This window comes from Callospermophilus lateralis, unplaced genomic scaffold (genome assembly GCF_048772815.1).
Source record: "Callospermophilus lateralis isolate mCalLat2 unplaced genomic scaffold, mCalLat2.hap1 Scaffold_2002, whole genome shotgun sequence".
Lineage (NCBI taxonomy): Eukaryota > Metazoa > Chordata > Mammalia > Rodentia > Sciuridae > Callospermophilus > Callospermophilus lateralis.
Window position 1 is genome coordinate 1 of NW_027512998.1, and position 11,662 is coordinate 11,662.

An 11,662-nucleotide genomic window follows, 5' to 3' on the forward strand; every position below is an offset into this window, starting at 1 on the left:
AAGATCAAATTAAGCAGATGATGGATATCTCTCGGGTATAGTTCTTTGTAAGAGTCGCATCGTGCCTGTCAATTCTTCCTGTGCCTCACTTTTAAGAATACCTCTCTTTTCTGCAATTTTTAGACACAAACTACAATATCAGTAGTTGAAGAGGATCTAAAACTCTTACAACTTAAGCTAAGAGCCTCGATGTCCACAAAATGTAATCTAGAAGGTGGGTTCTTCTTGAGAAGAAATTGCCATGTTGGAAAGACTTAAAATTTTATTGGAAAGATAAAGAATGGCTTCTTGCTTTCATGCTTTTTACTTTTCTTGGCACTACTCCCTCAAACAAGTTCTTAAGTCCTTGTACACATATAGAGATAAGCTGTTTTATCCTTTACAGACCAAATAAAGAAATTAGAAGGTGACTGCAATTCACTACAGTCTTCTAAAGTTGGACTGGAAGAGGAATGCAAAACTCTAAGGCAGAAAGTGGAGATTTTAAATGAACTCTACCAGAAAAATGAGATGGCACTACAAAAGTAAGATTTTCATTGTTTGTTATTATTATCACTGTGTGAACTAATAGATAATTTTATCTTTTCTTAAGATTATTTACAATTTTTCTAGTTGTAATAAGTAGAGATTTGTCTTTTTTCCTTTGTGTTTTGTTTCATATAAGTTACATTTTTCTTTCCATCGTCAGTCTTAATAGTCCTGAGGTAGTTGGAACCATAAACTAAGGCTGTGAGGACATCGTAATCAATTGTCAAATTCATATGAAGGCAGGAAGTGGTAAAATGGTATTAACAGTCACTGATGTGGAAATACCTCTCAAAGTTCTAGACCCTTTCTATGATCCCTCTATTTAATTACCTTTCATTGTGATCAGTTATGTAATTCTAATGTTTTGAACTTGTATCCCTAACTCTGGACCTTTAAAAATACTGAGTGATTTGGAATGACATGTTTTAGTAGAATAAGAACTTCAAAAAGGAATAATATTTACTTATTGATGGTACAAGTTTTGGACTTGAATATCTCAGATGTTCACACAAAATGGAACTGTGGAAAGGACCTTAGGAGTTATGATTACAGAAGTACTTGTTTGGAGTATATATTTATGTATTAATCTTCTTAGTGTGGAGCTAGTTATTTTTTGAAAGTTCATTTGAAGATTTTAATCCACAAAAATACTTGAATTCTCTAAAAATAGGTTGTGTCAGATTTTATTTGTTTACACCTGATTTTACTCTTCAGTATATATATATTTATATATATATTTATATAAATATAAATATAAATATATAATCTTGTAAAGCAAAGACAGTCCTTTTTACAGACCTAACTATTTTTAGGTATTTTGACTTCTGTTGCCTAATTAATGCATTAAATATTGAAACCTTTCCATTAACTTTTCTAAAATTCTGTGATCTCCAAGCGACCTTTTTAGAATCTCAAATTTTTGTTTAGGCCAGTTCTAAATTCCTGGCCTGTTTCAAAGAAACATTTCTTATTTTATCACTTTTTTTTTTTAAAGAACACTTGTTTTCTCTGTCCCTATTAGTAATCTGAATGACCTAAATGGCAATTAATTTTCTTTGTAATGCAATTAAATTGTAGCACTATTTTTCTCAACTCCTCCAAAATTTATTCAGTCATCATCTGTGGTTTGTACTCTTTTTACTCATCCCCAGGTACTATGTTAGTTCATGCCTGTGTCATCTTTTCTGTTTCTAACCTAGATCATCTGTCTTCATTCTCCATTTTTTATATTTGTATATAACTTATTTCAAATTCTTAGTAGTTTTCTCTATAGCCGCTTGAGTGGACTTTCTAAAATATAAGTCTGTCCATGTGAATATGTGCCTGTGGTTTATGAAGAATTTGCTTTCTATTTGATGACCTGTTCTTTTTTTCTTCCTTGTATCTTTTTAATAGTTTAAATATTTTTAATTATTTTCCTCATCCCCTGTATAAGCTTGATGTAATCATAAATTATAATGGAATTATAATGATATAATAATAATTTTATTTATCTTCTCATAATTTAAAGGCCATGGTATATATTCTGGATTTAATAAAAACCTGACATAGATGAATAGGTTTATTATTTTTTTTATGGGCTTTAAGTAGCTCCTGAATCAGATAACTGTTGTGGCATTGTATGTTAGTACTTCATATACTGTGAACTCCACAAGACATTCATTCAATTTATACACATATTTAAAGTTTCTGTAGTTCTGCATTCTACACTGTTGGTTTCTTATTTGAAATTATTTTCATTCTATTTGAACATTGTCCTTTAATGATAGATTTGATTAGTGTATCAAAGGTAGTACAAGGATAAACAGAGAATAGAATTTTATCCACTAAATATTGCTACCTTTATAATCTGTATTAGGTTGACATGAACTTCATGATTAGAGTTAAAACCAGTTTCCATTTTTAAAGGATCTTTCTTTTGGCTACTGAATTTTGACTATTACTTAGTTTTAGCAATTTTAAAATATCCAATTAATTACCATCTGTTTTAAAATTTTTCTTTAAGGAGTCCATTATCATTGTTGTTTGGTCTTATCCCTCCCCTAGTTTCTGTAGTCCTTTCTCTGTTTTTTTAACAGTTGTATTGGGAAGTGCCTAGGTGTAGTTTTCCCCACCCCACCCACTTTTCCTCTTGCAGTTATGTTGCTTGGGACCATTAAACACTTCTTGAATTTTCGAGTCTTTTTCTAAATGTTGATTTTACCTCATTCTCTCTTCTGATTATAATAATGCATATTAGAATTTGATTTCCCCTGCCTCCTACATTCTGGATTTACTTCTTCTGGATATTTTCTTCTGACCTGTCTTAAAAGCGCTAGGATTTATTTTACTTCCCAAATCTGCTGCTAAAATCATTCATTGAGTTTAGGATTTTAAAAAATTCAGGGTTTAAAATATTATTTTAGTTGTAGATGGACACAATATTTTATTTTTTTATAGGATTTTTTTAAGAGAGAGAGAAAGAGAATTTTCTTTCTCTCTTTTTTCACCACTTTTTTCACCACTGAGCCACAACTCCAGTCCTATTTCAGTACTACAGCTCAAACCCAGGACCTTGAGCCACGTGCTCCACTATTGAGCTACCTCCCCAGACTCCTTGCTCTTTCTCATAAAGGGACTAGGGTCTTACTGCTTTCCAAGCTATCTTTAATCTCATAATTCTGCCTCTGCCTCCTGAGTATCTTCGACTGTAGGTAGGTCACCACACCCAACTATTTCTTGGTTTTATAGTTTCTAATCCTTTGACAAAATTCGTAATTTTTTTTTCCTCTTTTGTGGTGCTGGTGTTTGAACCCAGAGCCTTGTGCATGCAAGGCAGCACTCTACCAACTAAACTATATTCCCAGCCCTGAAATTCATAATCTTGACTTCACTTTTTTGACTATATAATGCACAATGATTTTAAAACATGTGCAGTTAACCCCATTAGGTGGTTTCCTTTTCTGTGGGATTTTTTCTCACAGAATTTTGTCTTATGGAGTGCCTGGTCAGTTTTGATTGGCCAACATTGTTGTGATAATTATAGATGAAATTTGAGGACTAAGACGAAGTTATCTTCTTATAGAAAAGTGTTGAGGTTACTTGAGTAAGATTGTCACTTTAAACTTAGTCAGCAATTAAGATAATTCAAAAATGAGTTGTCTTTTCAATGTTTCAGTATTGTTCCTTTTGGATTTTTTGCCTGTTCATCACTTAAGTGTGCAGTACTTTCTAATCTAAACTCAAAGGCTAGGGCTTTTATTAAGGGTCCCTTTATTGGTAGCCTCTTTTTTCCTCTAAGTCCAGGAATTTAATGAAGGCTTGGTTCAGACTCATATCTTTGTGTTATCTTCAATAGGAGAAAAGTACCTTAAAGTGCCAGCCTTACTTGTAATTCTGAGATTCCTTTTTCTAATGGATCTTGGCCACATACATATATCTTCACTGACTTTTTAGCTTGGATCCCTTCAAACACAATTTTATATTCTTATAAAGATGTTTTGATTGTTCTTAGTGCTCTCAGACTAACTCTTTGATAATTGGAAACAAAATTCTCTCTTTTCTTCAAGATTCAGTTTTCTCCATATTCCTTCTTAAGCCAGTGGGGAAAATTATTATATTCCTTTAGGCATCATTTATACCTGAAACAGTGAGCTCTTTTATTCTTTAGCATCTTACCAAGGTAACTAGTATATTATAGCCACTCATAAGATACTTGCTGAAGAATTAAATGAGAAGCTGTATAAGAATATATAATCCCCTTTTTCTATTTGGTATCAGTAATCCTTTTTTACTGTAGTTCTTCTGATTTATGGAAAATTAAGTTTCAAGTTAATTATCTTTTGAATTGAACTATGGCTAAAGTAGTACAAGGATAGCAGAAAATAGTATTTTTTAAATCATTAAATGTGGCTACCTTTGTGTCAGTAGATGAACATCTTGAGTTTCATGATCAGAGTTAAAACTTGTCAGTAGATAATACTCTGATAGTGGGTCAGTTTGGCTTCTTTTTCTGGTTGATAGACATTATCAAAACTCAGATTTGTCTTTTTGCTTAATTTACAATTCTTTTGAAATAGATATCTAAAGTGTGAAAAATGTTCTGTGGTTAATTGCATAGCTAAAAGACATATTCTAGAAGATTTTTTCTTTGACTGACTATATCTTTATTATGGTACCAGTCTTGGATTGAGAAAAGAGTTCCTCCATGACAAAGATATACTTAGTGTCCTACCCATGGCAGAAATGAGAAAAGAATTATCCCCTGCTTTATCCTAATATGTTTAATTATGTTAGGTTGATCAGTTCTGATCTTCCACATTGAAGTAAAGTGAGTTTTTATCATCTTACACACAGGAGACTTGCCCTTGGGACACATGTTGTTTTCACATTTATTTTATTTACTGGTAAGTAGAGAATTAAGAGGAGAAGTTAGAAAATGTGATTTGCCAGAGTTTGATTTATGAAATTGCAGGTTTGAATTCCTATTTTATGTGCCTAAGCATTTTATAGAATTGTGGGAAGTGATATTCACAAAGAGAAACTTTTGATTTGATAACTGGCTTTATTTTAGGAAACGGAGTCAAGAAGAATGTGAGAGACTAGAAAAAGAGCAGCAGCTGTCAGCTGCAGATGAAAAGGTGGTTTCCGCTGTACAGGAAGTTAAAAATTACAAGTGAGTTCAGTTTCTAAAGGAGGGTGTCAATGTCTAATGAATTAGTGTTAGCTTTCTTTTTAATCTTTTTTTTACATTATGTAGATAGAAGAAAATAGCATGGAAGTATAAATAACGAGAGGATATGAACACATTCAATTCACACAGGAGAAAAAATAAATTTCAACTTAACAAATGAAAAATGTTAACAAAAATTTACTTGTACCCAATGGGCAAGACCATAGGGAACTTGGTCAATGCAAACAGTTCTGGGGGTTTTGTATGTTGTAGTAATTCTTTAAGAAATCAGTTTGCTGTGTGTTATATCAAGACCCACAAAAGTGTGGCATTTGATAGACCTTGGAAATCTTCTATGGATATAATTTGAAAAAAAGTTTTAAGGAGGAAGATATTTCTAGCAGAATTACTTGAGAACACACTGATGAACAGTTAAGGAAATTATAATTTATCAATTCAGAATCTCTAGCAATTAAATGAATAAGAAGTTATTAGTATTAGGTCTACATCCTTAGACCTTTTTTTTTACTTTGAGACAGGGTCTCAGTTGCACAGGTTCCCACTTAATTGCTGAGACTGACCTCGAACTTGAGATCCTCCTACCTCAGCTTCCCAATCATTGGGATTACTGGCATGTGGCATTGCACGTGGTCTGTAGTATTAGTTTTGATCACACTGGATTCATATAACTATAGAAATGTTTTTCTTATGTATGATAAAAGTCTTTAAAAGTATAGCTGATGGAATAAACGGAAAATGGTCAGAATGTTTCAAATTTTATTCAATTGTTGTAATTCTTAGGCGGAGAATTGAAGAGATGGAAGAAGAATTACAGAAAACCAAGCGCTCATTTAAAAACCAGGTAGTAATTAATACTGTCCTGTAGTTGCAGGATTCTTTGATATCTAATACAGACAATTATAGGCTATTATAATGAGTCCCTAAAAACATTTTTTTAATGTGTTGTCTTTTTCAGATTGCTATGCATGAGAAGAAAGCTCATGATAATTGGGTAAGATTTTTTCCCCCTTTTCTTTATTTTTTGCATAGCCTACCGCAACTGAATTTGAATATTTTCTCTTTAATAGCTCAAAGCTTGTTCTGCAGAAAGAGCTATAGCTGAAGAGAAAAGGGAATCTGCTAATTTGAGACAGAAGTATGTGATTTTTGTGTCTTACTGTATGTTTTATAGTGTTTTAAGGTTATGCTAGATATTATCTATGATTGCTGTTTCATAATTCAGCCCATTCTTTCTCAATATTCAAGGCTACTGGAAATGACCCAAAAGATGGCAATGCGGCAAGACGAACCTGTGATTGTAAAACCAATGCCGGGGAGACCAAATTTACAAAATCCTCCTCGGAGAGGTAGGGGGCACTTTGTAAAAGGAGCTATTTTATTTCTTGGTGCAGAATGTATGTAAATTACTTTTTATTTCTGTGTGTAATGGTTATGAAATAATCTGAATGATTTGCTAAAGCGGGAGGTGTGGGGGTTGGTATCAGGGAGAAGGCTGCCTTAAAGTAGTAACACGGCATTGTTGTCTTTAGGTCCACTGAGCCATAATGGCTCTTTTGGTCCATCCCCTGTGAGTGGTGGAGAATGTTCCCCTCCACTGACAGCAGAGCCAGCTGGGAGACCTCCTTCTGCTACTCTTAATCAAAGAGATATGCCTAGAAATGGATTTGGTGAGCATTCACATGTTGCTTTATAGTAAACTGCTTCAAGGTTTTGGTTTTTTTTCCCTTTTGAATATTCTAATGAAAACATAGAATTTGGGCCTGTAAAATATATAGAAGATAATTTCTTACTTTATCTTAGTGAATGTTTTCTGTAAAATCTGTTCTAGAATAGAAAACATTTTTTTTTCCTGGAGGTCCCTGTATTGTTTTTTCCTTTTAAATTTTACACTGTGAAGTGTAAACCTTTATCTTTAAATTAAATCTCTATGGTGTTCATTTCCCAAATATTATAAAAGTAGCCTTAAACTTTATGTAGCATACATATTTCCAATATGAAATACTGAGTCTTATTCCCAATTCTAAATAGGACTGTAGTCTTGGTAAGATTGGAAGTCAGGTTATACAGACTAAAGAAAAGCCAACCTACACATACTTCAAGTCTATAGCTTAAAGTTTAGGACCAGTACATATTAATTTGCTGTTCTATCAACCCAAGGCAGTTCTTTATTTTACTTAAGTCTCTTCATAAATTGTGATTTTCGTATTGGGCAACCCATTTTTTTAAAAAATATTTTTAATTGTAGATGGTGTGGTGCTGAGAATCAAACCCAGTGCCTCACACATGCTAGGCAAAGACTCTACAACTGAGCTACGACCCCAACCCCTGGGCAACCCATTTTTAATGTTGCTTTCTAGTTATTGTTGAACCCTGACCTGTCCACCAGTGGTTTATTTCTTCTGAAAAATACATGCAAGGGCTCTGATCTTTCTTTCCCAAGGGTCAATGGATGGACCTTTACCTCGTACTCAATGGTCTTCTGAGGCATCTGGGAAACCCGTTGCCTCTGGTAAAGAGACCAAGTAATTTCAAAGAATCTGTAATTGTGGATGCAGGATTTTTATTCTTTTCATGTTAGAATAAGTCTGAATCCATTCTTTCATCTCTAACAGACCCAGGATGTGTTCCAGCTCACATGAAGAGCAGCTCCAGAAGTTCTTCTCCAGCTAAGGTGACGGATGAGGGCAAGGTAAGTTCTGTAGTTACTGTGAATCACGTGGTCGCGCAGGAACATGTAACTTTCCTACAGTACTTTCTCTTTGCTTTATCCTTCTTTGTGTTCTATTTGTACTATCCCATTTGTTTTTTAAAAAGCAAACTCTTCCCCAAGAACCTGAGACCCCCTCAGTTTCTACCATTACTTCTTTGACTGAGCATCCAGTTGGAGTAAGTACTTAGAGGTTGAGAACTGAATTGGGTTTTATTCTGTGCATTTCTGGGAAGGATATTCAGAGCATGACACTGATCTTGTTTGCTTTAAACTGCATGCAATATTGAGCTTACTTTTCTCCTTAACTTGGAAATGTGGCTTAAATGTGTACAACTATAATGAACTACAGAATGTGAAAAGTTATCACTCTAACTTTATATGGTGTTTTGTGTTGAATGTTCTAAGGCAAAGTAAATTCATTATAAATTATATAATTCATCATTTTTATTTTTGTTTGGAAGAATGCTATTTAAGAATTCCTCCATTTGAGCAAACCCTATTTTGAGTTATTTGAATTAGATTGGTATCAGATTTTATGAAAGTGAAATACTGTTTCAGTGCAACAATGATAATGTGAAATGACCTCTTGAGCCAGTCCCAAGCAATGGTCTCATTTGTTCACATAAGTGCATTCTCTTGTAACTGTGTTGCTATTATATCTGGTAGGTCTTCTGCAGCTCTATAATAAAATAAATTTTTAATTGTTTAGTTTCAAACCCACTACTCATAGGAAATGATAAATCAATATCTCAAATGGTGTACAGTAAATGAAAGTAAATATTAAAGCCTTGTCTTCCTAATTTGTGTATATAGCATTGTGTTGGAAAATACTTCTCAAGTTCCAGTGTATACATATTCCAGGAATATACATCTCTGGAGCAATCTAAGGGCAGCTTAGATAAGACCCCCAAACCCCTTTGTAGTAGAAGATTTAAAAGAGAGCAAAGATCTGTTGTTAGAGAGGAGTAGAGGTGGAAAAAGCATGGCTTGGAGGCAAACCTGGGATTGAGATCCTTTAATATGCAGTGTGGCCTTCAACAAATGATGATAATCCATTTGCTTTTATTCCCTCTTATTTAAAACAAGACAGTCTACTTAAAGATCTCAGAGGTTGAATAATATATGAAAGACTTCCTGAAGATACTCTGAATAGTAGCTATTATTACATGGGTAGAGAATGGATTTTTCATTTTATTCTGTTCATTCTTAATATGGAAGTAATGAGCTATTGTGATGAAAGGGAAGTGATGGGTAGGGGGGGGACTCCCTTTGAAATAGGTTGTAGTGAATACAGCATGACACACTGGTCAGAAATCACCTCTGTTAATAACCTCTGCCAGTCCTCTTGCCTTTCCCTTTCCTGTGCAGATATAATCAGTAACAAACTGCTCCCTCTTGTGGAATCCTTCTAACTTCTGTAAGCTGTCAGTGGAAATAAACAGGAGGGGTGGGTAGAGTTTTGTTGCACTGATGGTGTTCTCTGGACAGGTGCCTGTTTTGGGTTTTAGCTTTTATCGGTGTTGGTACTTTGTCTTAATACATAGGAATTTTAAAACTTTTAACTGCTTTCAAATCTTAAATTGCAGGTTAATATGGCTATGAAAGGGCCCCCTCCTTTCTCAGGGGCACCCTTCATGGGCCCCCCTATGGGACCCCCGATGGGACGGCCTCCACCACCTCCCTTTTGGTATGGACCACCATTTCAGCTCGGTGGGCCTTTTGGGCCTCGGCCAATTCCTCCACAATTTGGTATGATGATCTGAACAGTAGTGATTGACTTATAAATCACATTCATCTTTCATTTCTATTGCTTGCTAAAACAGTTTGTTGCTATCTCAGGTCTTAACAATGAAAGGATACAGCTGAGTACATTTTAACTTTTCCTCCAGTTTTCTGGGACATATGGGACACTACATAATCTTATACTGAGATAGGCAATAGCTATCTCATTGTGAAGGATTAGGGGCTATATAGAGAAAAGCCAGAAATATTACTTCTGCAGATGTTTGTTGAAAATATGTTGATATGATATGCATTGCAATAGATGGAAAGGTGGATGAGACACATGCATAACTTAAAATTTTGTCACAGATATGAAAATCCTATAGCATAAAGTTTGTAATCACCCATAATGGAAGCATAAGCAGTAGGTTATAGAATATAGAAAAGGAAAAGTCAAACCCTCCTTACCTTGAGAAAAGTCAGAGGGAAGTGTTAAAGAGGAGGATTTAACAGTGACCTAATAAATGTTGCTGATTTAATTAGGTGGCTGTGGAAGGCCTTTTCCAGGAGGGCATGCACCTTGATTCTGATGGCATGTGTAAAGTCCATGCTGAAATATTTCATGAATTTTTAATGGATACAGTAATAAATAGTGGTATTTCCTTTTATCAAAATTTCTTTGATGTAGTAAAGTTCTTATTTCATAATCTATCATCTTGTCATGGTAATATAGTACTTCCAAATATAAATGGAGCTCTTGTGAGATAGAAATAATTCTGCAGTTATATAGTAGGGAAAGAAAAAAGATAAGCCTGGAGCTAGGTAGAGCCATGTTTAAATCCTTAATATGTTGCTTCATGGCTGGTTGGCCAGGCTATAACCTAAACTTGTTCCATTTCAGTTTGCCTCATCTGGCAAGTCAGGATGTTCACCAGTTGATGTTCTAGGCTTGGGAGAATTTAAAGACTATATTAACATACTTGAAATCACCCAAGTTCAGAAATTTCTGGGTATTTACATAACTTCCTTTTTATTTTCCAGGTCCTGGTATGCATCCACCAATAGGCTTCAGAGAATATGCACCAGGTGTTCCACCTGGACAACGGGATTTGCCTTTTGACCCTCGTGATTTTTTTCCAGGACCTGCACCATTTAGACCTTTAGGCTCATTTGACCCAAGAGAGTACTTCATTCCTGGTGCCCCATTAACACCTCCAACTCATGGTCCCCAAGACTATGGGCCACCACCTGCTGCAAAAGACTTAATGTCTTCAGGCTTTAAAGATGAACCTCCACCTACACCCGATTCTCAGAGTAGTGAGGGCTGTTCATTGGCCTTAAAACAGGGCCCATAAAATTAACCTCTGACACTTAGTCAGAAAATGGACTATGAACTATTCATTGTGTTGAAGGATTATTGGCTTCAAAATATAAAAGTTTATTTTAAATGGTTTATGTTTTTAGAATGAAGCTGCCTTGGCGCAGTATACATTTGGAGCCAAAATATTTTCCCCCTAAATATCCCCCACTTAAACTAGAGTATCCTTCCAACTTTAAAATGTGCAATAAGGAGTACCTTTGTTTTAGTTAATGTAGCATATACAATTGCTAAATGATTTAGAATGTCATAATTATGGACATTTCCTGTGGAAATGCTTTAAGAACATGTATTTCCAGTATCCTATTTTTAGTGTATTCCAGTTGATAACAGAGAAATGGTGTTTTATAAGCTTGAGTTTTCTCTTTAAATATCTGGTCACAGAGACTGTTACGCTAAAAATGTTTACTCAAAAATCATAAACTTCATTTTCCTTCTTGCTGAAGTTCTTTGTTGTAATAGTTCATAAAAAATTGTTTATTAATATTTCCCAAGTGTCTGTTGATTCATTGGATTGTCATGAGACTTTGTGCCATTGGGGAAGCATGTAAACTCACTCTCAGAACTGAAGATGGTGACTTGGCAGCATATTTCCTGTTGCTCACTGTTAAGGAGGCTGGACCCTGGTCAACTGTGGACTTATACAGAGGAA

General features: G+C 34.6%; 1 protein-coding gene across 1 annotated transcript; it reads left to right on the forward strand.

The window, feature by feature from the left end:
- The first annotated feature begins 148 nt into the window (after window positions 1-148).
- LOC143640371 (transport and Golgi organization protein 1 homolog) lies at window positions 149-11,389 on the forward strand. Its single transcript, XM_077108211.1, has 11 exons — window positions 149-214; window positions 386-524; window positions 5,081-5,182; window positions 5,981-6,041; window positions 6,156-6,191; window positions 6,268-6,335; window positions 6,446-6,546; window positions 6,730-6,867; window positions 7,813-7,889; window positions 9,497-9,659; window positions 10,674-11,389. The coding sequence occupies exons 1-11, from the start codon at window positions 190-192 to the stop codon at window positions 10,985-10,987; spliced, it is 1,224 nt and encodes a 407-aa protein (XP_076964326.1). The 5' UTR covers window positions 149-189; the 3' UTR covers window positions 10,988-11,389.
- Window positions 11,390-11,662: the final 273 nt, after the last annotated feature.

Excerpts from the sequence above, each read along its gene's own strand:
- LOC143640371 (XM_077108211.1), top strand. The coding sequence starts at position 190 with ATGTCCACAAAATGTAATCTAGAAG. Across the intron at positions 7,890-9,496 it reads AGGTGACGGATGAGGGCAAG|GTTAATATGGCTATGAAAGG; the intron begins GTAAGTTCTGTA and ends CTTAAATTGCAG. Across the intron at positions 9,660-10,673 it reads GCCAATTCCTCCACAATTTG|GTCCTGGTATGCATCCACCA; the intron begins GTATGATGATCT and ends TTTATTTTCCAG.